This window comes from Rhineura floridana, chromosome 4 (assembly GCF_030035675.1).
Source record: "Rhineura floridana isolate rRhiFlo1 chromosome 4, rRhiFlo1.hap2, whole genome shotgun sequence".
Taxonomy (NCBI): domain Eukaryota; kingdom Metazoa; phylum Chordata; class Lepidosauria; order Squamata; family Rhineuridae; genus Rhineura; species Rhineura floridana.
In genome coordinates this window covers 150,155,998-150,180,673 of record NC_084483.1, presented here as the reverse complement: position 1 = coordinate 150,180,673, position 24,676 = coordinate 150,155,998, and the positions used below count along the sequence as shown (strand labels likewise).

At 44.5% G+C, this 24,676-nt stretch overlaps 1 protein-coding gene across 2 annotated transcripts; it reads left to right on the top strand.

The window, feature by feature from the left end:
- The first annotated feature begins 1,253 nt into the window (after positions 1-1,253).
- Positions 1,254-23,309, top strand: LRRC73 (leucine rich repeat containing 73). 2 transcript variants are annotated; one of them, XM_061624796.1, is made up of 6 exons: positions 1,254-1,577; positions 3,488-3,648; positions 5,876-5,998; positions 15,902-16,002; positions 19,278-19,461; positions 22,757-23,294. In XM_061624796.1, the coding sequence occupies exons 1-6, from the start codon at positions 1,543-1,545 to the stop codon at positions 22,825-22,827; spliced, it is 675 nt and encodes a 224-aa protein (XP_061480780.1). In that variant the 5' UTR covers positions 1,254-1,542; the 3' UTR covers positions 22,828-23,294. The 2 variants fall into 2 exon arrangements, with proteins under 2 accessions (XP_061480780.1, XP_061480779.1); XM_061624795.1 differs by lacking the exon at positions 1,254-1,577 and adding an exon at positions 1,587-2,720 and having other exon boundaries at positions 22,757-23,309.
- Positions 23,310-24,676: the final 1,367 nt, after the last annotated feature.

The window sequence follows — 24,676 nt, the reverse complement described above, 5'->3', positions numbered from 1 at the left end:
CCTACACCTGGTTTTGGAAAAAACTTCTGGAGGGCACCAGATAGAGGAGTCTTTCCCTACCTTTGGTCCCCAGATGTTATTGGACTACAGTTCCCATCAGCCCCAGCCAGCATGACCAATAGCCAGGAATGATAGTAATTGTAGTCCAGCAACATCTGGGGACCCAAAGGTTGAGAAAGGCTGAGATAGAGGATTGATATTGCAGGGCATGGGGCTGAGGAGGTTAAACTGAATGCTTCATTAAAGAAGGATGAGTCCTGAGAGATCTGAGGTGAACACAATGTTCTGGAAGGCTGTTCAGGGAGGGGGGCAGCAAAGGATGGAAACCCCCTCTAAACCCTCTCATCCCATAACAGTAAGAAGTCCTGGTGTGATCTGTTAATTCACAGTCAGCACTAGTGCTCCTTCTGGCCTCTCCATTCCTGCTTACACCTAAAGCTGAGATAAAATGAGTCATGGATTTAAGAGATGTAATCTTTTCATGCAGTACAAGCCCTTAGTGCCCTTTGGGTGCTAGTCCTACTCCTGTTGTGTAGCGTTCATGACTATAGGAGCAGAGCAGAGCCACAGAGGGCCAAAGGTAGCTTCTATTATAATTTCACGTGTTCCAGCTGCCCAAGCCCATGAATCCTACAAAAACCTATTCGATTACATTTTAAAATAATATTTCTCACCTGTTATCCCATTTTTTAAAAAGAAGTGGGAAGTGACTTTGTGACAGACGTTCTGGAGGAGAGGTTTTGTTGTACGGCCCAGCCTGCGCCATGCTGGAGGGGCATGCCCAAGTCCGGCTTCTCAGCCACTTTAGAAATGTGTACTGGAAATAGGGCCGGACCTTCTCTCTACACCTAGCCTCGCAGTGCCATTGTGTTTCTACTCGAGGCTAGACAGATGGAACAGACTAGATAGTGTCTCCATTTACTTTTGGCCCCGTCTGAACCTATGTACAACGGCAGTTTTCTGCTCTGGAACTCGCAAAGTCAAAAAGGAGTGCCTCTGGACGCTTGCAGAGTTAATTTCCTCATCACAGCCGAGAACGCAGAAATAAACTGCTTTCAATCCCCCCCATCCCCTTGAAGGCCAGGCCTTTGGGGTCAGAAGGCGCGGCTCAGTCCATGGATCACTGCACAGCAGCGTCCAAGAGATGGCGCAAAGCAGCGCTCCCCGAAAGCAGAGCCGGAGGTCTCCAGGACCCGGTCGTCCTGCCCCGGCTTTCACGACCAACCAAGCGTCGGATCTAGTGATCCCGTCAGCCCCAGCCTCACGCACAACCCGTCTCGCCGGGGAAAAACTGGAAGAGCAGTTCGGCTCCCGCGAGAGGGCAGGACAGCGTGCCCGGGGCGGCGGGAAGGGAAAGTGGGAGCCGCCGCGTGGCCCGGCCGGCTTGGCAAGAGGCGGAGGTTGCAGTGCCTGGCTGTGGCCATAGGAACCGGCGTAGCGCCACACAAAGCTGGATCTTTCCCCACCGGGGTATAAGGAGGGAGGAGACAGCAGCACAGCCCGAAACCCTGCAACGGCGTTGGAGACTGTCCTGCCAGCGCGATGCACTGGGAGCCGCTGCGGGAACCTCCGGTACGGTAAGTGAAGAAGTGACGGCGGCCGGAAGAGGGATTCAGAGCCTGGAGTCATCGGATCTGCTCGGGCCTGAGCAGGTCAGGTCTTTCCCGCTAGGGCCACGGGGGAAGCAGCAGGCGGAGCAGGTGCGGCGGTGGCAGGGCAAACCTCTGCGATCTATATTGAAGCCCTGTGGACGGGGAGGAGGGCGCCGGGGAAGGGGCAAGATCTCTGATAGACAACTAAAGCTGGAGGGCACAGCAGGTAGCCCGCCCCCCCTCTTCCCCGGCGGACCCACCGACATCCTCCAGGGTTGCGTAAAAGACTTGAGTATATATTCTCTGTGGTTTCTCTTCGTATGAGATTCCAGAAGGGATCTGGCTCCGATTTGGATTTGTCGTGCCTGGTATTTCAGATTGCCTGGCATCTGCCTGTACACCACCTATCGGTCTGTTCACCTTTCCTTCTTTATAATCCTCCTGTTATGAACTCAATACCGCTGTGCTTGTGACGGATTTGTTCTCTGCATGCTTTAATTTGCATTTGCACAGAATTTACCTGGATGCATCTGAATTGCATAGAAGTTTCTACGCGGATCCAGCATGAGCAACACTTAAAGCCGCTCTAAGGGGCACCTATTTGAATTGCAGACTGTCTGTTGGACTGTGCCGAATAGCACGTTAAACTCGGGTATTTTAATATTACACCTTGACCTCCAGCTTCGATTGCACAACCGTCGGTCTAGTCATTTCCTTAACGCACCGCTTACCTCTTCTGATCCGGATTGCAAAACAAACCCTGCACTGGTCTGGATTGCACGTTGTTTGCCTGCGCACATTCGGATTAGCACAGCAGCTCCGGCAGCTAAGAGTGTTTGCTCACAAAGGTGTAAAGATGTTGCCAGGATCTATCCAGATCTCTGGGGAGACTTTATCAAGTGCCGAGATTCGGGATATCTGTGAGAGCCTAAGAGAGAACTCCATCAAACTGCTTTCGCTCCGGGGCTGCCAGCTTTCTGACCGAGATTTTGGCTGTATCTGCAGGGGGGTAGCAGAATCTCACTCTTTAGCTCAACTTAATCTTAACTTGGGGATTGTCTCCAGTATCAGTCGGGTCAAGCAACTGGCTGAAGCCCTGAAGACCAACCGCTCTGTCCAGTCTTTGTTGTGAGTAGCACTCCACTTAGGTCTTGAGGAAAGGTCCTCCTGCTCTGGTAGTGTAAATTGTGCAGTACAAATGTTTGCATGTTTACTCAGAAGTAAGCCCCATTGTGTTAAATGAAGCCTTCTCACAGGTAAAGGAGCCATTAGAGATGAGTTTCTGGAATCTCTATCAGGCAGCAGTCCTAATCCTACTTAATGGGAGTAAGTCCCATTGAATTTAATAGGATTTGCTTCTGAGTAGACATGGTTAGGATTGAGTTTAGAGCCCAACTCCTTTTAAATATCCTTTTTCTCTAGGTTCAAAGTCTCCCCATATGCCCCAAAAAGGCTTTAAAGGGCAAGACAGTGATTCTAATCCAGAATGGTGGTAGCATTCTAGATTAATTCAACCAGATTTCCCCCCCAACAAACCCAGCAGCAATTGGCCTTCTTAAACAGGCCAATGAAATTTTATTACCCCAAGCCAAATTCCAGTGTATCTCAGGGTAGCAAAATGTTCCAAGACAAAGCCATGTATATTGTGTCAGAAGAAGGGTGCTTAAGTATGCTTTCTTACTCTCTTCCCCCACCCCTCCATTTTTGTCCTGATGGCAGATTCCTGTATCTCTGTATTTTCTCCTTTGCTTTTAAGGACTTCTTCTACAAATAGCTATCTTCTGGAGGTGTTCTCCACCTGGGCCTGGCGTTCAAATCATTCCGTTGCCTTATTTAATGCATTTCTTGATTATAGTTTGATGTTTGTTTAATTCCACACTTTTTTGTTCACACAGCCTCCATGGAAGTCCCCTGACAGATGCTGGTCTGGCTCTTCTCAACCCAGCACTCTCCATCCATCCCTCACTAGTGGCCTTGGACTTAGGGGACTGTATGTTGGGTGATGAAGGTATTAACTTGATCTGTGGCCTCCTCCCTCCTGATGGGGCCAAATCAGGTAGGCAAGAGAGGATGTGTGTTCTGCAGATGTCTCCAATGTTTTACGGACTTCAGATCTTTGTTCATAGAATTATAATGTGGGAAGGGTTGCGGAGATAATTTAGTCCACCTCCCTGCTCATCGGTGCATGATCTGCAGTGCAGGATGCAACCATAGCTTTCTTGACAGATGGCTGTCCAGCCTCTGTTTAAATACTTGCCAAGGCAGTCTGTTCCTTGAGGAACAGCTCTAACCCTCAGGAAGTTTCTTCTAACATTTAGCCAAAATCTACTTCTCTACAATTTCCACCCGTTGGTTCTTGTCCTGTGTTCTGAGGCAACAGAGAACAAGCCTGCTCCACCTTCTTAATGACTTCTCTTCAAAATGTTGTTTTTCTTTTTATCAGAGTGGGAGAGTAAAGAGTTTTCCCCAGGCAAATTGCAGCACTGGGTTTTCAGCACCGTAGTGAAGTTAGTTGAGGATCTTTGGCATGCTAAGATAAATGGACTTCCATTCTGGGAGAGAAGGTATTGAGAATAGAAGTAATTATACTTTGCTCTATTATAGAACTAAACAGTGTCATTTTTCCACTGAGTCTGTGTGGGGATTTGTACTCTGGAGCTGTGTATAATATTTTATATTTCTGCAACCCAAACTTGAAGCTGTAATGTAAAAGCAGATATAAATCTAGCTGATTCTTCTTTGTCTGAAATACCCTGAGCTCTAAATTTTATCTACTGGTGCTACTCTGAATACCGCTGAAGGACTAATCCTGGGTTAAAGCCAAAGTCTTTTGGGAGAACAGTATCAGAGTTGTGGACTGGAAATAAACACTTTGGCTCTGACTGAATTTATGGCCATCCTTGTCCACTCTGTTGCATTATACATGCCACTAGGAATGCAAGAGCAAAATCTTAAAAAATAAGGGCACCATCGGTGCCTTGTGTGTATTCTGGTAAGGCTGGAACCCCAGTGTTTAGAAGGAAGACAATCTATTAAAAGGAAGTATTGTGAACCTCTGCCCTTTTGCATCTGATCATCCTTTTACCTTAGAGAGCCATTGTTTCTTCCTCCAGATGTTCTGTTTTCCTTCTTTTCTTTCTGGGCCTGCTGTTTCTGTGTTTGGGATGGTAAGCAGGCAGTTGTGGAAGGGGATCAGACATCCTTTACTTCAATGTAGGCCAGGGATCAAGAACCTGTGGGCCTCCAGATGTTCTTGGACTGCAGCTCCCTGCATCTGTGGTCAATGGCCATGCTGGCTCCACATCTGGAGCACCACAGGTTCCCCATCAGTGCAGGCAAATGGGGGCATAGTTCAGATAGTCTTGTATCAGAAAATTAACTCAATAACCATGATGTAAACTATTTTATTTCTAGTCTATTAGGGTATGAGATTTAGCATAACATGCTGTCCCAGTGTTATGATTATCTTGGGGCCAATTTTCACATTTACATTTTCCTTGTGCAACAGAATGTTCTCTCCCTCTCCTCCCCCTATGTGCCCTAAATGTGTTCTGGGTTTCCCCACAACTCCCTGAAGCAGATTTGAGGATGGTGCGAGGCATGCACAGGATGGGAGGAGCCCGTTGCCCTATTGCCCCATTCCACTCATGCAGTTGTTTAGTTGAACAATGCCCTAGGTTTCCTTTCAGATGCTATAACTATCCTCTTTGTTCACACAGTCTGGTGCCTAAACACTGGTCATAAGGTGCCTTTAGATCCTCTAAGCAGGGCCAGTCCTTCTGTTAGACAAGATAAGGCATACCACCTCAAGTGGCAGGCTTCAGAGAACCATTAAAGACTACTAAAATCTTTTATATATATATATATATATATATATATATATATATATATATATATATTTAGCAACATTGGGAGGAGGTGCTATTTAAATTTTCTGTGTCAGTCACCAAAATTACTTGGGCTACTTTTGCTCTGAGATGCCTTTAAAGGGATGGAGACAGTGATTTTACTACAGCATTAATGCCTCATTTTTTTAAAAAAAGAAATCTATTCTTTTAACTGCCCTGATGGTTAATACATGTTAACTGGTTAATTAACCAACTTTGAGAGATTTTTGACAGCAAATCTCAAATGCAGAGTGGAAATTTTATTCCATATGCATAATTCTCTGCAGGTGGAACAAAAGGGTAGTATATATTCAACTGAATTATTAATCCTGAACACGAGAGTGAGATCGTGTGAATGTTTCCTTAGGCTCACTTGGTTTCTCTTGTTATACTTAGGCTTGAAGGAATTGACTCTCAGTGCTAACCCTGGCATCACTGGCAAAGGATGGGGACGCTTGGCTATTGCAGTGGCTCACAGTTCCCAGGTGCGAGTGTTGAACTTGGACTACAATCCACTGGGTGAGAAGACCACAGACAAATTATGATCTCCCTTTTTTACTAATGGGGATATTGTTGGGTTAATGTCAGTTAAAGACCCTGCATCTAGGACAAGTCCAACCAATATCTAGCTCAGCCTACTACTTAGCTCCCCTTTCTCCTCATTATTTTATTTTAAAAAATTATATCTGCCTAATTTTTAAGGAAACTAAAGGCAGCTGACAAATCAGACAACAAAACAAATGTAAAACAAATAGCTGGCTCCAAATTAAAGCCACTCACAAAATCAAAATATGAACATAAAACTAAAAACAAACTTAACTATTCCAAAGCAGCCATCAGAATAAATATCATACTAAGCCACCAAAAAAGAATTAATCAGCTAAAGGCCTTTTTGAAAAGCCATGCCTTCATCTGCCTAAAATAATGTAATAATGGATCCTGATACACCTTTCTTGGAAAGGCATTAAACAAAGTTGAATACCATAACAGAAAGCCCTGACCTTGTCTGATAGCTTAGGGATCTTGCTGGTGTACCGCCCACCCCGCTGCACGGCAGATTCCCTGGCCGAGGTGCTGGAGGTGGTCTCGGCTGTACGGGCATTGTCCCCAGAGCTGCTGGTTCTGGGTGACTTTAACGTGCATGCCGAGGCCGCTCTCATAGGAGCCCCTCGGGATTTCCTGGAAACCATGGCTTCCTGGGAACTGTACCTAAGTAATACTGGGCCCACCCATGTAGCCGGTCATGCTCTCGACCTAGTATTTGTCCTGGGAGAGGAGAGAAGTGGTCTGAAGTTGGGAGTGATTCTTGCCACTCCTGTGTCATGGTCAGACCACTACCTGGTAAATATGGACTTCTCGTTGCCATGCCCCCTCCGCAGGGGTGAAGGACCTATTAAAATGGTCCGCCCCAGACGCCTGATGGATCCGGATGGATTCCTGACTGCGCTTGGGGAATTGGAACCTGCTGAAGGTCGCCCGGTCGAAACCCTGGTGAAGGAGTGGAACGTGGTGATCACCAGGGCATTAGACCGGGTGTCTCCGAAACGTCCTCTCCCCCTGAATAGAACTCAGCTAGCACCATGGTATACACCACGGTTGCGTAGTCTGAGTCAGGAGGTGAGACGACTAGAGCGCCGGTGGCGGAAATCCCGCTCCGAAGATGTCCGGACACAGGTCAGAGCAGCAGTAGCTGCCTACCAAGTGGCAATAAAGGTAGGAAAGAAGGCCTTCTTTGCTGCCTCTATTGCGTCTGCGGAGTGCTGTCCCAGGAGGCTGTTCCAGGTGGTCCGAAGCCTGGTCGGTCCAGTTGCTCAGGAACCCTTGGAACAGTCAAAGGCCTCCTGTGGCTTATTAGCAAAACACTTCGCCGATAAAATCGAACACTTACGGAGCTCGATCCCGTGCGCCGTGGACACAGCAGATGAACCAGAGTTGGCCAGTTGCATGCCGGTAGATTGGGGTCGGTTTCTGCTTCTCCCTTCTGAGGAAGTGGACAAGGTGCTTTCATCTGTGAAGCCAACCATTTGTCTTACTGATCCTTGCCCTTCGTGGCTCCTTGTGAGCTGCAGAGAGAAATTGGGCGAGGGGATCAAAGCGGTGGTAAACGCATCCTTGAAAGAGGGTGTGATGCCATCAGCCTTCAAGGAGGCAATTGTAAAGCCCATCTTAAAGAAGCCCTCCTTGGATCCCCAAGTATTCGATAACTTCCGCCCAATTTCGAATCTACCATTCCTGGGCAAGGTCATTGAGTGAGTGGTGGCCAACCAGTTGTCAGCACACTTGGATGAAACGGATTATTTGGATCCATACCAATCGGGTTTCAGGACTGGTCACGGAACTGAAACAGCCTTGGTCGCTCTGGTAGATGATTTGAGGAGGGCATTAGATAGGGGAGAATCCACCTTTCTTGTCCTCCTCGATCTCTCAGCGGCTTTTGATACTGTCGACCACAGTATCCTTCTGCTTCGCCTGGAGGGATTGGGAATTGGAGGCACTGTATTACAGTGGTTCCATTCCTTTCTCTCCGATAGGTACCAACAGGTAGCGTTGGGGGAGGAGGTATCAGACCCTTGGCCTCTCAATTGTGGTGTGCCACAGGGCTCTATCCTCTCTCCCATGCTATTTAACATCTATATGAAGCCGCTGGGGGCAATCATCAGGAGATTTGGGCTGCAGTGTCATCAATATGCGGATGACACTCAGCTCTATCTCTCGTTTAAATCTTCACCAGAGTTGGCTGTGGAGACCTTGTCCAAGTGCCTGGAATCCGTGAGTGGATGGATGGGAAGGAACAAGCTGAAGTTGAACCCTGATAAGACCGAGGTACTACTTGTGGGGGACAAGAGAAGGTTGGGCGACATTGACCTGAAGTTCAACGGGGTGAGTCTACCCCTAAAGGACCAGGTCCGCAGCCTTGGGGTTGTGCTTGATTCCAGGCTGTCCATGGAGGCTCAGATTTCGGCAGTGAGCCGGGCAGCCTGGTACCAACTACACCTCATACGAAGGTTGCAACCCTACCTTCCTGTTCATCAGCTCCCACTAGTGGTACACGCCCTGGTCACCTCTCGTTTGGACTACTGTAATGCGCTCTACGTGGGGTTACCCTTGAAAACTGTCCGGAAATTACAACTGATACAAAATGCGGCGGCTCGACTACTTACGAATAGTCGCCGCCGAGATCACATCACACCAGTGTTGTTCGACCTACACTGGCTACCAGTTGTTTTCCGAGCCCAATTCAAGGTGTTGGTATTGACCTTTAAATCCCTACACGGTTCCGGCCCAGTTTATCTCACGGAGCGCCTTCAACGCCACCAATTATGCCGCCCGACAAGATCGGGCACACAGGGCCTTCTCTCAATCCCGCCAACAAAAACAGCCAGATTGGTGGGTACAAGAGAGAGGGCATTCTCAGTGGCGGCCCCCACTCTTTGGAACTCCCTCCCACAAGATCTCCGGCATGCCTCTTCTTTAAATGTGTTTCGGAAAGCCTTAAAGACCTGGCTCTTTCAGCAGGCCTTCGGGGTATCCGGGGAGGGTTAATTGTTATAACTGAAATGCCTCCTGCCCAGTTTTAATATTGTTGCTGCAGATGTGTTGTTTTTTATATTGTATTACTGTATTTTATCAAATGTATTTTAACAATTTTGTAAGTCGCCTAGAGTGGCCATTGGCCAGATAGGCGACGAAGAAATTAAATTTTTTATTATTATTATTATTATTATTATTATTATTATTATTATTATTATAGCAGCCTCATCTCATGAAGTTGAGGGATCTGGAACAGGGCCTTCTCAGTTGATGATTGGAACATACCGGGAGGAACATACAGAAGCAGTTGGATCTTAAAGTGCCCAGGTCCAAAGTTGTTAAAGGGCTTTAAAGGATAACCCCAGTACCTTGGATTAGGCCAGAAAATAACCAGCAACTAGTTCTGATTACATAAAACTGACATGATGGAGTCAAATCACCAAGCACCTGTCAGCACCTGGCTGCAGTATTTTGCAGTAGTTGGTTTCTGAAAGCTTTTCAAGGGCAGCCCCATGCGCAGTGTGTTACAGCATCCAGTTTGGAGGTCACTAGGGCATGGATGACTGGCAGTGTGCCTTCCTAGAGGACCATTGTGTCTTCAAAGCTAGGAAACATTGGAAGCTGCCTTAGTAAAAGGCAGGCCATTAGTACATCTAGGCCAATACACCATGGATGAGGAACAGTCCTCAGAAAAAAGTAGTAGGGACTTCCGGGAAGGGTGACTTCGCTTGTGCCTGCTTTTGAGACGGGCTCCCGCCTCAAAAGAAGCTTATTCAGATATAAATCAGTCAGAACATTTTTTTTTTTTGACTGATGAAATTTCTCCCGGGCAGGGAGAAACGTAGAGATCAACCTCAAAAGCCTGTTTTTGTTGGGAGGACTGGATTTCATTAATTTATGAGAAAAGGTCCAGCCAGCAATGCCGGACGGACTTCCGAACAAGCTCTATCAGATTAATGCGATACGTTTATCTTTTCTTCAAAGAGAAAACGGACTAACAGGCAAGCACCCTTCTTTCTATTATTTTTTTTACTTGGTTTAAATTGTTGCAGCAAAAAGAGATTTGTCAAATGAATCAGCTTTAAAGAACTTCTGGGTGAGCTATAACTCTTCTCTGTTATTCACGAAATTAACAGCTTATCTCTGTTTCTATTGCAAAAAGCTGTCCTGGAAGTGCATTCTAAAGATATAAACAGAAGAGGGATTTCTATTCCGAGGAACATTATATTGTCTGGGACTATTCTCTTTTTGGTCTATTTTATTTTGACGAATCTGCTTCTTCACGACGCCACTAACTGTTTTGATGCTGGGAACTAAATTTGTTTTGTATTCTTGAACATAGAGAGATAAGGCAGGCTGCTCTGTTTATACTGTGATGTCATCAAGCCTGGAATATTAACCCAATTGTTGCTGAAATAAGAAGTGGTTCTTCTTTATTTTTGTTTTGTTTTGTTTTCGTGGTTTTAAAAATGGCAATCAAGAAAGTGGCTGAGAATCTGGAAGTAATTATGTTTCAGAAAATAATGGATGAGATTGAGATAACGAAACAAACCCTGCGACAGGGCAGTAAGGAGCTAAAAATTGAACTGAGCAAAATGACGCAGGAGCTTAAAGAAATAGGGGATCCTGTGAGAGAGGAGAATGAGATCAGAGATGAGAAAAGAAAAAATAAAGGGAAGATACAAGCCCTGGAGATTGGAACAAATGTGGAATTGGAAAAAGATCTGGAGTTTATGGATATTAGAAATAAAATCTACTGTTTGGAATTTAACGTTATCTCTGAAGAAATTAATGAAGATATTAGAGATAAAGTTATCAATGGCTTGGATAATCTTCTGGACTGGAATGACGTGATGGAGCTTGATATAGAGAAAATCTATGGAATTAACTGCAGCCATGTGATAATGGAAAAACTCTCAAGAGATGAGCCAGTGCATTTTGTAAAAAAGAAGAACAGAGATATGACTTTACAACAATATTTCAGCAACTTATTCAGAATTGATGGCAAGAAAATATTTGGGATAGAGGAAATTCCCATCAGACTCTTATTATATGACTATGGCTATGACAGCAAGATTATTATGGAATACTGATAAAGGAAGATTGGACACTGAAATTACTGGACTTAACAGGACTATTGAAGATGGAAGATGGAATTAATATGGATAATGGAATAATGGCTATTGAAATTATTGGACCTAACAGATTTTGATGAGATGGATTAATCGATATGTTTATTTGGACTATGGTTATGACAATAAGATTATTATTATTATTAATGAGATGGATTAATCGATATGTTTATTTGGAGAAAAATTGATAGATATATTTCTTAAAGAATTGAAACCTCTCTTTGACTTTTTGTGGAAAGAATAAAGTAATGTTTATGAGATTTGATGATTAATTAAGATAACTACTGGAGGAAAGTGATTTTATAATATAATTTAAGAGACAGGATTGTTATATATTGTAGACCTATAATTGATTTGATCTGCGACAAATGGGAAGTCAACATTTTATTTTTTTGTTTAATCATTTTTGTTTTGTTTTGTTTTTTGTCTTTGAATGTTTTATGATTTTGTTTTGTATGTTTTATGAAAATTTGAATAAAAATTATTGTAAAAAAAAAAACGAAAAAAGAAAAAAGTAGTAGGGAAGCCAAGTCATAAATCACACGGTCTTCGGTGTCTGTATACTAATGCGCAGAGCATGGGAAACAAGCAGGATGAACTTGAACTCTTAATACAGGAGGGCAATTACGACTTGATAGGTATAACTGAAACTTGGTGGGATGACTCCCATGACTGGAATACAGCAATTGAAGGATATAACTTGCTCAAAAAGAACAGAAGGAATAAAAAGGGAGGTGGAGTCATGCTATATGTTAAAAATATATATCCCTGCACAGAAAATCAGGAAGATGAGCTTGGTAGCTCCACTGAGAGTATCTGGATTAAAATTAATGGGGCAAGTAATAAAATAAATGTGGTGCTTGGAGTCTACTACCAACCACCCAATCAAGGAGAATACGAGAATGTAACTTTTGAAAAGCAAATCGCCAATGTTTCAAGGAGTCATGATGTAGTAGCAATGGGGGATTTCAATTATCCCGATATCTGTTGGGAGACAAATTCTGCCAAACATGGCCCCTCCAAGACATTTCTGACTTGTGTTGGAAATAACTTTCTCCTACAGAAAGTGGAGGAAGCAACCAGAGGATCAGCTATCCTGGACTTGATTCTAACCAATAGAGATGATTTGGTGGATGAAGTGGCAGTTATGGGAACTGTGGGGGAAAGTGACCACAACATACTTGAATTCTTGATTTTAACAGAAGCAAAAGCTGAGAGTAGCCATATGCACCCCCCTGGACTTCAGGAAAGCTGATTTCAATAAACTCAGAACAAGTATAAGTATGGTTCCATGGCAAGCGACCCTAATGAGAAAAGGAGTCCAAGATGGGTGGGAGTTTCTAAAAAAGGAAATTCTAAAAGCGCAATGGCAAGCAATTCCAACAAGGAAAAAAGGGGGGAAACAACAGAAGAAGCCAATGTGGCTTCACAAAAAGCTTAGAGATGACCTGAAAACAAAAAAGGACACATACAGGAAGTGGAAAGAAGGCCAGGCCACAACGAAAGAGTACAGGCAGGTATCACAGAATTGCAGGGATGGTGTCAGGAAAGCTAAAGCTGAGAATGAGCTGAGGTTAGCAAGGGATGCTAAAAGCAACAAAAACGCTTTCTTCAGGTACATCCATAGTAAAAGACAAAGAAAAGAAATGGTGGCACAGCTACTCAATGAGGAAGGCAAAATGATAACAGAAGACAAAGAAAAGGCAGAAGTGCTCAATTCCTACTTTGGCTGAGTCTTCTCCCAAAAAAGGGTCTATGACCCTCCCAGGAAACATGAAGTAGAAGGGGCAGGATTGGAGCTTGTGCTTGACAGACAAACGGTCAAGGAATACCAAATCACTTTGAATGAGTTCAAATCGGCCGGGCCCGATAAACTGCTTCCTAAAGTATTGAAGGAACTGGCTGAAGAACCCTCAGAACCGCTGTCTATTATCTTTGCGAAATTGTGGAGGACTGATGAAGTGCCGGATGACTGGAGGAGAGCTAATGTTGTCCCTATCTTCAAAAAGGGCAAAAAGGAGGAACCGGGGAACTACAGACCAGTCAGCCTAACATCAATCCCTGGAAAAACTCTGGAGCAGATTATAAAGCAGTCAGTCTGTAAGCACCTTGAAAACAATGCAGTGATTACTAGGAGCCAACATGGATTTATGAAAAACAAATCCTGCCAAACTAATCTTATCTCATTTTTTGATCGGGTAACCTCGCTTCTAGACTGTGGGAATGCTGTGGACATAATATATCTCAACTTCAGCAAAGCTTTTGACAAAGTGCCCCATGATATTCTGATTAGCAAGCTAGCTAAATGTGGGCTGGATGGAACAACTATCAGGTGGATCCACAGCTGGCTCCAGAATCGTACTCAAAGAGTGCTTATCAATGGTTCCTTCTCAAACTGGGTGGAAGTAACGAGTGGGGTGCCACAGGGCTCTGTCCTGGGCCCAGTGCTCTTCAACATTTTTATTAATGACTTGGATGTGGAGGTACAAAGCATGCTTATCAAATTTGAAGATGATACAAAATTGGGGAGCATAGCTAATACCATGGAAGACAGAAAGAAAATTCAAAGGGACCTTGATAGGGTGGAGCATTGGGCTGAAAACAACAGAATGAAATTCAACAGGGATAAATGCAAAGTTCTACACTTAGGAAAAAGAAACCAAATGCACAGTTATAAGATGGGGGATACTTGGCTCAGCCATACGACATGTGAGAAGGATCTTGGAATTGTCATTGATCACAAGCTGAATATGAGTCAACAGTGTGATGTGGCTGCAAAAAAGGCAAACACTATATTAGGCTGCATTAACAGAAGTATAGTTTCCAAATCGCGTGAAGTATTAGTTTCCCTCTATTCAGCACTGGTTAGGCCTCATCTTGAATACTGTGTCCAGTTCTGGACTCCGCACTTCAAGAAGGATGCAGACAAACTGGAACGGGTTCAGAGGAGGGCAACAAGGATGATCAGGGGACTAGAAACCAAGCCCTATGAGGAGAGACTGAAAAAACTGGGCATGTTTAGCCTGGAGAAGACTGAGGGGAGATATGATAGCACTCTTCAAATACATGAAAGGTTGTCACACAGAAGAGGGCTGGGATCTCTTCTCAATCGTCCCAGAGTGCAGGACACGGAATAATGGGCTCAAGTTGCAGGAAGCCAGATTTCGACTGGACATCAGGAAAAACTTCCTAACTGTTGGAGCCATACGACAATGGAACCAATTACTTAGAGAGGTAGTGGGCTCTTCGACACTGGAGGCATTCAATAGGCAGCTGGACAGCCATCTGTTGGGAATGCTTTGATTTGGATTCCTGCATTGAGCAGGGGGTTGGCTTTGGCCTTATAGGCCCCTTCTAATTCTACTATTCTATGATTCTATGATCACCCTCCAGATGTTGACTGCAACTCCCCATTAGCCCAGTCAGCACGGCCAATAGTCAGGGATGATGGGAGTTGTGGTCCAACAGCATCTGGATGGCCAGAGATTCCCCATCCCTGGTCTATACTTAGGCAGTGGCTCTTGAGAATTTCAGACAAGGGTCTTTTCCAGCTTATGTGCTCTGCCACTCAACTATACTGTTGGTATGCGTGTGTCAGCAAGCATTCCTTTGTCTGGAATAGAGTTCCTACTGCTCTCTCTCTCTCTCTCTCTCTCTCTCTCTCTCTCTCTCTCTCTCTCTCTGTGTGTGTGTGTGTGTGTGTGTGTGTGTGTGTGTGTGTGTGTGTGTGTGTGTTTAAGCCTAAGGAATAGGCCATTAAAGAACCTGGTTGGTTAAAAAAGAAAATGAAAGCAGACAGTTGTCAACCCAGTCAGAAAGACTGTAAGATGGTGGCCTACCTTGTTCTACAAGGGATGAGACTTGCTTCCAAGGTGCTCTGTTGGAGAGGACGGAAGACTGTATCGTTCAGCCTTAGGACTATGAACTCTTCCTGTTTACAGTGTGGCAATACTTTTTTTCTGAATATTATCTTTCCAACCCCATGCACAGTCCTGTAGGCCCTGATCACTGCGCTTAGTAGTCATAACATGCCCCCTTCCCCCATCATCTTCTTCAAAAAACAGCAAGGGGGAGAGGAGCCCCAGCAGTGGTTGCCATGGAAACCTGTTCTCTCTACAGCTGCGCTGCCTGAGCAGAATTGGCAGCTGGTAAGACACAAGACTAGACCAGGCAGCTCTCCTTTTCCCATCCTTCTTGCCTGAGGGAAACAAATATAAGCTCCTCGCACACCCCACCTAATCCTGCCCTTTCAAATAGGGCAAGGCATTTCTTCTTCCTGCCTCACCACAGTCAATGCTTAAGCCTTGCAAAAGCCACCGTCCTCTGACCCAAAAGCGATGCCTCCAAATGGAAACGTAAGATTGCCTGTAGGTTAGATTGCCTGTTGCGGGGGGAAAAATCTGCTCTGTGTGCAGAGGAACAGTTTTTTGTTGGCCCAAAACATTTTTTGTTGACTTGGAAGAGAAAGAACAGAACTGGCAGCCCCCCAAAATCATAGAGTTATCACTCCCCCCCAGTGTCTTGTGCCTTTAACAGGCCCAAATTCATCAGGTGCAGCATCCTAGAGAGATGGGAAAGCTGTTGAATGTGTCCCTGGCATTCCACTGATAAAGAAAAAAGTGCCAAATTGGGCTGGAGGGAGGGAAGGTGCCAGTAGGTTGTTGTACTGCCCACCAAATCCTGCCATTCTTCTGTAATGGATGCATGTGACATGGCCTGCATGAAATCTATTGACATCTCCTGGCTTTCTGTTCCATAGGTGACCAGATAGCAGGAATGCTGGCAGTTTCTGTGGCATCCAGCCGCACCCTAGAGGTTTTGGACTTGGAAGGAACAGGACTTACCAACCAGTCAGCCTTGGTAAGGAGTAAGGCCCTTCATTTCATTTCCTAGGTCACAGAAGTCGGCGTATCTAGTTTGTCTACTTTTTAAATCCCAAATGCAATCTTTCCCTTGTCTCAGGGGACCCAAGCATCTGTTGACTACTTATGCAATGCTGGTATCAGGAAGATTCCCCCCCCCCGCCGCCTCTGGTGAGCAGAAGGAGGGAAAGGCAATTTTTGCCAATTTTTCAATTTGTCCCCCAAAATTGCTGAGGGATGGAAGCCCAGAACAGTGTGCAAGGTGGCACTAGGGGCCTCCACTGGATCTGAGTTACTTCCACAAACTGGAAGAGCCCATCCATTTGTGAAACAGCAGGTCTGGATTTAACCTATTTGATAGGGTGCTTGGGTGCTAGAAGAGCTAAGAAAAAATTATTTACAGTGCTGAACAGATCTTACTTTATTATTGGGGATCCAATACTCATTGCTGGGTGTGATCAAGAAAAGCATTAATCCACTCCAGGTCCCAGTGCCTGCTGCCTCTAGGTTCTTTTAATCTCCTCACTAGAATATGTTCTAAGACCTTATTTTTCCTCATTTATTGACCATGTTATTTGTACTACAGGTATCTCTGGTCTGGTGCATTTAGGTGCCTCCTGTTGTGCACATTTAATTTGGCTAAGAACCTGGAATGTTCAGATATTGCATATCCTGACTTAAGACAACTATTATACAGCCACGAGAGTGGCTGTATACTAGAGCCAGCATGGATTTTTCACATTCCGCAATGTTAAATTGAAAATAACCCCCATGCCATTTCAAAACAAAACCTTACAAAATGTATAGTCCTGAACTCAGAAACGCTTGCTTAACAACCCTCTAAATTCTCATGGCGATACACAAAACAGTCAGAGAGAACTGAGAGTTCAAAGTGTAAAAAGAGAGGAAAAAACCCGAGAGCCCTTTTGGACTTTTTTCTGTTCTCATAATCTGTTGAAATTCATTAAAAATCAGCCATGTTCACAGAATACCTGTAATCCTAATACTGACCTTGCCCCATACTCTGACCTTCATCTTCTGCAGTTTAAAAGTTAAAAAAATGCCTGTCTTTTAATTAATTTAAGAAATTTTGGCTTGAACCCAGTGATAGTGTCGGGCATGCTCAGTAAGAACAAACTGTCAGTGTTCTAAAAGCCAGGTGCTTGGCTTGGCTAATCAGGGGGCCACCCCCACACCAGACTTTGATTTCACTTGAGACAGTCATGGCTTCCCCCAAAGAATCCTGGGAAGTGTAGTTTGTGAAGGGTGCTGAGACTCCTATTCCACTGACAGAGCTTCAGTGGCCAGAGTGGTTTAACAGTCAGCCACTCTGATTGAAGCTCTATGAGGGGAACAGGGCGTCTCCTAGCAACTCTCAGAACCCTTCACTAACTACGCTTCCCAGGATTCTTTGAGAGAAGCCATGACTCTCCAAAGCGAAATAAAGGCCTGGTGTGGATGTGGCCAGCTTTGGTTTAAATTTGGGTGGGAGGCTACATGTGCCTGCTGTAGAATAAAATGGTGGGGGAAATGCTGAAAAGCAATGATACTGTTCACAATGTTTTCTTTTTCGAAAGGAAAGGGGCTTCCCCTCTACCCATTGTCCACCCACCCAATCTCCTCCCCCGGGTTGGACTACGACTTGGGAGACCAGGGTTCGAATCCCCACACACCCATGAAGCTCACTGGGTGACCTTGGGCCAGTCACTGCCTCTCAGCCTCAGAGGAAGGCAATGGTAAAACCACCTCTGAATACCGTTTACCATGAATACCCTATTCATAGGGTCAGCATAAGTCGGGATCGACTTGAAGGCAGTCAATTTCCATTTTCAAACAAGATTGCACAGAAATAAACCCCATTGAACTAAAAAAGTATGCAAATGATCAAACACCCTCCCTTCTCTCTCCTATCCCCTCCCTCTTGCCCCTTCCCTCCCCCTTCCTTTACTCCTCCCTACCCATCCCCTCCTTCCCCTTCCCCCTCCTCCTCCTCAGAGGCACATGTTAACAAATTCTTCCAAGCTACACAGGAAGTGGATTGGAATGTGAAAGACCAACCCAAATTGTGTTTGCATTTTGACAAATTTGTAGGGCAGTACAATATCTCAGAGAGGAGGTCAGGTCTCCTGCTCCCCTGGTGCATTCACTATAGCTGCCCAATTTCCCTGCTTTGTAAAGTTTGATAGATATATCTGTGGGCTATAGGTACATTCTTAAACCGCAAGGTTTTTTGCCTATTAGTGAATAGTCTCTTAATTCTATAGGTCGGGGTAGCTGACCTTAGGACGTCCAGATATTGTTGGACTCCAACTCCCATTATCCCTGTTGGCCATGCTAGCTGGGGCTGATGAGAGTTGGAGTCCAATATCCTCTGGAAGACCACTGCTGTAGGTGCTGATTTTCTTTGCCTGGCTCACAGTCTCTTCGGAGCCCTTTTCCATTGCTCTCGGGTGCTCATAAGTGTCTGCTTCAAACTTCTAAACAAATTGTACATCATTCCAGGTTTGCTTTCATGTGAGAAATGTAACTTTGGTCTAGTTCTGATATAACACTTAGCATTCACAGGATGGCTTTCTGAAGTGAAGAAATGGAAGTGGATACAGTAGGGCCTCACTTTACAGCACTTCGCTTTACAGCGTTCCGCTAATACAGTGGTTGTGAATTGTAGAAAGGCCCCGCTTTACAGCGCTCGTTCCGGTTTTACGGCATTTTTTGCCGCCGGGCACCATTTTGGTCAATGTAAGTCAATGGGATCCACTTTACAGCGGTTTTCGCTTTACAGCAGGGGTCCGGTACATAACCCGCTGTATGAGCGGGGCCCTACTGTATTGGCATTGGTTATTCACATACACTTTCCGGGGGCATTGACATATGGGGCATGGCAACAGAAACTGTAGATGATGTACAAAGAGTGGATGGGAATGGAGACCTTCTTGATATAGCCAGACAGACTTCTTTATAAGGTTGCCTATAGAAATATGAAGACATTTTCCTCTGTGACTCTTGTTTTTATTGTTGTATGAAAAAAAGTTGTATTTAGGCTTAACCTTTTTTTATGATGGTTTTACATTGACTGCATTCCATTGGAAGCTATGCAGCTGAGCAGGCAAGTGATATATTTTTTAAAATACAGCCAATAAGATCTTAGTAGTAGAACTCCAAGTCATTGTGTGCGTAAGCAAGGTCTGAGCCCTTCTGCATACCCTTTCCTTGACTATCTGGCCTCTAAGCTGGATTACTTGTCAACCTGCCTTTGGCTCTTGTTCTATTCAGATCCTGCTGGACATGGTAGAAAACTACCCAACAGCTTTGCGGACGCTGATCCTGGCAGAGAACAACATCAGTCCTGAACTGCAGCAGCAAATCTCTGACCTCCTTTCTGAGGGGGAGGAAGAAGAGGAGATGGAGACTCATGAAGTCATGGCCAGAGAGAAGAATGCATGGATCTGCCAGAACAGTAAGACTGCTGGGGGCCCTACTTAGAAAAGGTGGTGTTGAAACCGGATAGGGGAGGCAGGCAAGAAGGGGAAACCATAACATTCAAGCCCTTATAAAAATTCAAGGCCACAACACTTCAGTACGGATACTTGTATCTCATGGAAGTGTATACTTTTTTTGCCTTGACATTAATTCCTTGAAGTACAGTGCTTTATTAGAGATATAAGCACTCTCCTACAGTATGAAAGTTGGTCCTTAGCACAAGTTCACTGACAACACAAAGGTTGCATGCAGTCTGAGTGTTTTCTGGAATCAGCCCCGCAAATTGGTTTGCCTGAACAAAAACCAAAGTCTGGTCTCCTGTTCATTTTTTACTATATAATATTTTTGTAAGCTGTCATGCATGGGGGTGGGGCAGTGGCAGAATGGCAGGCAAGCGAAGTGAGGGAAGCAAGAATGGCAGATGGGGGGTGGACAAGCAGGCAGGGAGCAGGTGGGGGGAGCAACTATGTGGCAGACAGGTAAGCTGTTGAGGCAGGGTGGCAGCAGCAGCCTGGGCAGGCAGGAGGCCGGTAAGCTGCCTAACCATGGTGGTGGTAAATGCCTGAGGGCCCTTTTGAGAGTTGCCGGGGGGGTGTTTGGGAGTCCCTGGCTGGTGAGTGGAAGACATGGGGAGTTAGCGAGCAAAGCAAGCAGGGCGCAGAACCTCCATACATTGCCTTGCAAAAGTAACCAGACCCCTGACCAATGCTCTCATATTATTGAATTACAAATGGTACATTGGAATTTTGTTCTATATATTTTATTTAGAAACACTGAAATTAAAAAGCAATTATTGTAAGGTGACATTGGTTTTATGTTGAGAAATGTTTGTAAGAAACATAAAAACCTGAAACGTTGCTTGCCTAAGTATTCAACCCTTGTGCTGTGGAAGTTCCCAGTTTACACAGACGAAAGAAATTGCCCTATCGAGGACACAATTACCTTACCATTGGTCTTACCATTAAAGTTGGTGTCACACTGTCAGGATAAAAACCCCACTGTTGAAGGATCACTGGCCAGGCTGTGGATCTGAAGGAAAATGAAGAGCATTCTACAGAAATGAGAGATAATGTAATACAAATGCATAGATGAGGGAAAGGGTACAAAATAATATCCAAGTGTCTGGATATCCCAGTGAGGAGTTGGATCAATAATCAGGAAGTGGAAGCTGCATCACACTACCCAGGCATTGCCAAGAGAAGGACGTCCCTCAAAACTCAGCACTTGAAGGAAACTTGTAAGAGAAGCTACAGAGAGGCGAACAATCACTTTGAAAGAGCTAGAGAGTTCAGTGGCTGGGAGTGGAGTAATGGTGCACCAGTCAACCATCTCAGGAGCTCTGCATAACCCTGGCCTGTATGGACGGGCGGCAAGAAAGAAGCTGTTACTCAAAAAGTACCATCTGAAAGCACATCTGGAGTTTGCCAGAAATCATGAGAGTGCCCCAGCTGCAATGCGGGAAAAGATTTTGTGATCAGATGAGACCAAGATAGAGCTTTTTGGCCAAAACTCAAAGCGCTATGTGTGGTACAAACTTAACACTGTCCATGCCTCAAGACACACCATCCTTACAGTGAAGTATGGTGGTGGCAGCATCATGCTGTGGGGATGCTTCTCATCAGCAGGGACTGGGCATCTCGTTAAAATTGAAGAATGGATAGAACAAAATACTGGGAAACACTGCAAGAGAACCTGCTTCAGTCCACTGAAAAAGCTGACGCTTGGGTGGAAATCCACTTCTCAGCAGGACAGTGAACACAAGGCCAAAGCAACACAAGTGGCTCAAGAACAAAAAAGTGAATGTCCTACAGTGGCCCAGTCAGAGTCCTGATCTCAATCCCATTGAGAATCTGTAGCACTCTTTGAAAATTTCGGTCCACAAGCAACATCCAACTGACCTGGAGCGAATCTCCCGAGAAGATGGGCCAAAATCCCTCCAACACTGTGTGTAAAGCTGCTACATACCTACCCCTAAAGACTTAAAGCTGTTATTGCAGCAAAAGGTAGCTCTACAAAATATTAATGTGTGGAGGTTGAAAACTTATGCAAGCAACATATTTCAGTTTTTTATGTTTCTTACAAACATTTCCCAACATAAAACCAATGTCACCTTACAGTAACTTATTTTGAGTTTCAGTGTTTCAAAATAACGTATAATACTGAACAAAATTACAATGTACAATTTGTAATTCAGTAATATGAGGGCATTGGTCAAGGGTCTGATTACTTTTGCAAGGCACTGTAGTGTGTAATAATAGGGCAAAGACTTAAATGGAAACCAGAAAGTAGCTGGGTTTGGGGCTTCAACATATATCTTAAGATTAAAATTCTTCTCATGTAGTACTCCTATTTAGTAAAGTATGTCTTAGAAAGCTGCTGTTGTCTCCCTATTACAGGGGTTAGAGGAATTTTTTGTGAATAGACAGTTTGCTCCAATACTTACTCCAGTTCCATTATTTATTTGTTTATTATTTGATTTATATCTCGCCCTTCCTCCCAGCAGGAGCCCAGGGTGGCATTAGCAGGTCATCTTTTGAATTACATATTTTTGGAAAGGGAAATCCAGTGTAGACTTCAGATCAAGAGTCAGCGCATCTGCACGGGGGTTCTAGTACTATGCTTGAAGTAACAGTTTTCTTGGTTACAAGAAACACTAGCTGCCTGTTTTTGTAGCCTTTACCTTCCCCAATCTGGTGCCCACCAGATGTTTTCTATGATAACTTATCAATAACATACAGTCATTGATCATGCTGGCTCGAGCCAATAGGAGTTTTAGGCCAAAACATCTGGAGGGCACCAGGGTGAGAGACACTAATGCATCCATAGTCTTGGTGCTTGTGGAAAGTGCACACCCAAATCTCATGTGATCATGGTCTAAGGGTGCAATCCTAACCTCACTTACCTGGGAGTGAGCCCCATTGAATTCAGTAGAATTTACTTTCGAGTAGACAAAATTGGGATTGTGCTGTAATTTCACCAACTTTGCACACTGTAGGGATGGAGTGTGGCTCTAATTACCATTTGCTTCACTTCAGGAGTACTCAAGGTGGTGGATTAATACCCCCCCCCATTATATTTTATTAAATTTTCATGGAGCATAATACAAAAACCAAACAATAAGCTCAACATGGAGTATGGAACTCTTCCTAAACTCTTAATGTTCTCCTTTCTAACACAGCTCTACCCTTCCTACCGCTCTGCTTAGGATCTAGGTACAAATCACTGTCATCACACTCCTCTTCATCTGCTAAAACTACCATTTTCCATTTCAGATTCCAGTTCTCAAATGGTCTTGGTAACATCAGGCCTTGGAGAAAGTCTGTTAGCGGAAACAGAGATGTGAACAGGAGAAAAACATTTTCATGTATGGGGAAGTGTATATGTTTATAAAAATGTGCATTCTCGCATGATGTGTGTGAATGCATACTGTGCTTGTGTGTTTGAAAGTGAGTATATGCACAAGGCAAACAGATGGGCATAAAAGGTCGTATGTCTATGTGCAAATGCTGCACCTGCTCTGAGTGCAGATCCACACACTGTGTCTTACTGAAGTCACCTTTTAGCTCCACATTGGGACATGACCCAAGGTAATCTTTGTCTGTGTCACACAACTTGTCAATTGCTTGTGATTGTCCAGTTGCTGTATTTATAGGTCACACCATCCATTCTTGACTAAGCTGTGGGGGAGGCTATATTTATTCAGATGTGTATATTTATGTATAACAGATAAGCTTTTATTGCTTGTATCTGTGTCTTGAGTAGAATTTTATAAAGTTCACAGAAATGGCACAGTTGTGGCTGTGTGGCACTTTACTTTCAACTATACAGGGGTAACAGAGCTTTATGAAGGGACATAAGACCACTTCAGCTGAGCATGGCCCCATACTCATCGTAATGCATTTTTCTTGCTGTGTCTCCAGTGGGCTGAGAATGCAGCTTAGTACTTGATAATTAAGACTAGAATCCCTACAAAGAGAGTTGATTTCTTTATCAGAAAACTGAGCCTTATTGATGCTAATGCCCTTGAATTCCGTAAAGATTGTACTAGGACACTCAAGGCAAAATCTGCAGCAGAGCCATGGATGATCTGAGAAGAAAAATAAAATGCCCTAAGGATAGCATGCACACAGTTGGTGGTCTTAAAGCAGGGGTGGGAAACTTTTTACCCCCTGGAAGGCTGCATTACCTTGGAAGCAACATGCTGGAGGCCATATGGCAATAGTGAGGCTGGCCACCTCGTCCATCCTCTTTCACACAAAACCTCTACAGGAATTTTTTTATTGCAAAGTGCAGGGGTATGGCTCTTGCCCAGGATTGTGGTGGGAGGTAAAGGGTTAAAGCGTAGTCCTTTACTGTCTGCAGTTTGATGCTCTCTGCCTCTCATTAGAAAGCACTGATGTCTAGGAGGATGAGGTGGGCAAAGGAGAATAAGTTCTGGCAGCCTGATAGAAAGCCACAGAGGGCTGCATCCCTGACTTAAATACTGAGCTTATTATTAGAGAACTAAATTAGTCCAGCTGTGATTATGATATTAACTTCACTCATCCGCAATCCAGTGACAAGGAGCAGCTAAGACAATGAGCACTGACTGAGTTCTGGTGTTTGGGGTCTGCTCCATAATTGTATTTGAAGATATGTACACTTCTAAACAAACAAAGCCAACTTCAGGGAAACCCCACATGCTATACTTAAGGTAAATGCAAATCTCTTTATTTTTGTTTCTCAAGAAACTGCTGTCTCACAAACCAACCTGTTTATATATAGCAGCTTGACATATAAGGATCAGGTTCTGCTGGGAAACCGTTGTGATATTGGATAAACAATGGCTGCTGAATGGAGTAAGCCATTGGCATCCAAACAAGGAACATCTATGGCAATGCAATTTTAAGCACTATCGAGCAGCATTGGAGGGAACTGCTGATTGCTGAAGAAGAATACCTTAAGGCAGATATTGGGAACCTGTGGCCCTTGATCTGTTGCCTACAACTCCCATCATCTCTGACCCCTGGATGACTCCAACAACATCTGGACAGCCACAGATTCCCCTTCCCTACCATAAGCCCCTCAACACAGAGATGACAACCATATGGCACTCTGTGGAAATGCGTTTGCTAGAAGGTTACCCCACTCTTCCTCCAAAGAGCCCACAGCAGCGATATAGTTTATGAGCAGGACTCTAGGGGGAGCAGAAT

What these genes read in the sequence shown, in the direction of transcription:
- LRRC73 (XM_061624795.1), top strand. Translation starts at nt 2,449, where the DNA reads ATGTTGCCAGGATCTATCCAGATCTCTGGGGAGACTTTATCAAGTGCC. An exon ending in CGCTCTGTCCAGTCTTTGTT is followed by an intron (nt 2,721 to 3,487) that starts GTGAGTAGCACT and finishes TTGTTCACACAG; the next exon opens with CCTCCATGGAAGTCCCCTGA. An exon ending in CTTGGACTACAATCCACTGG is followed by an intron (nt 5,999 to 15,901) that starts GTGAGAAGACCA and finishes TCTGTTCCATAG; the next exon opens with GTGACCAGATAGCAGGAATG.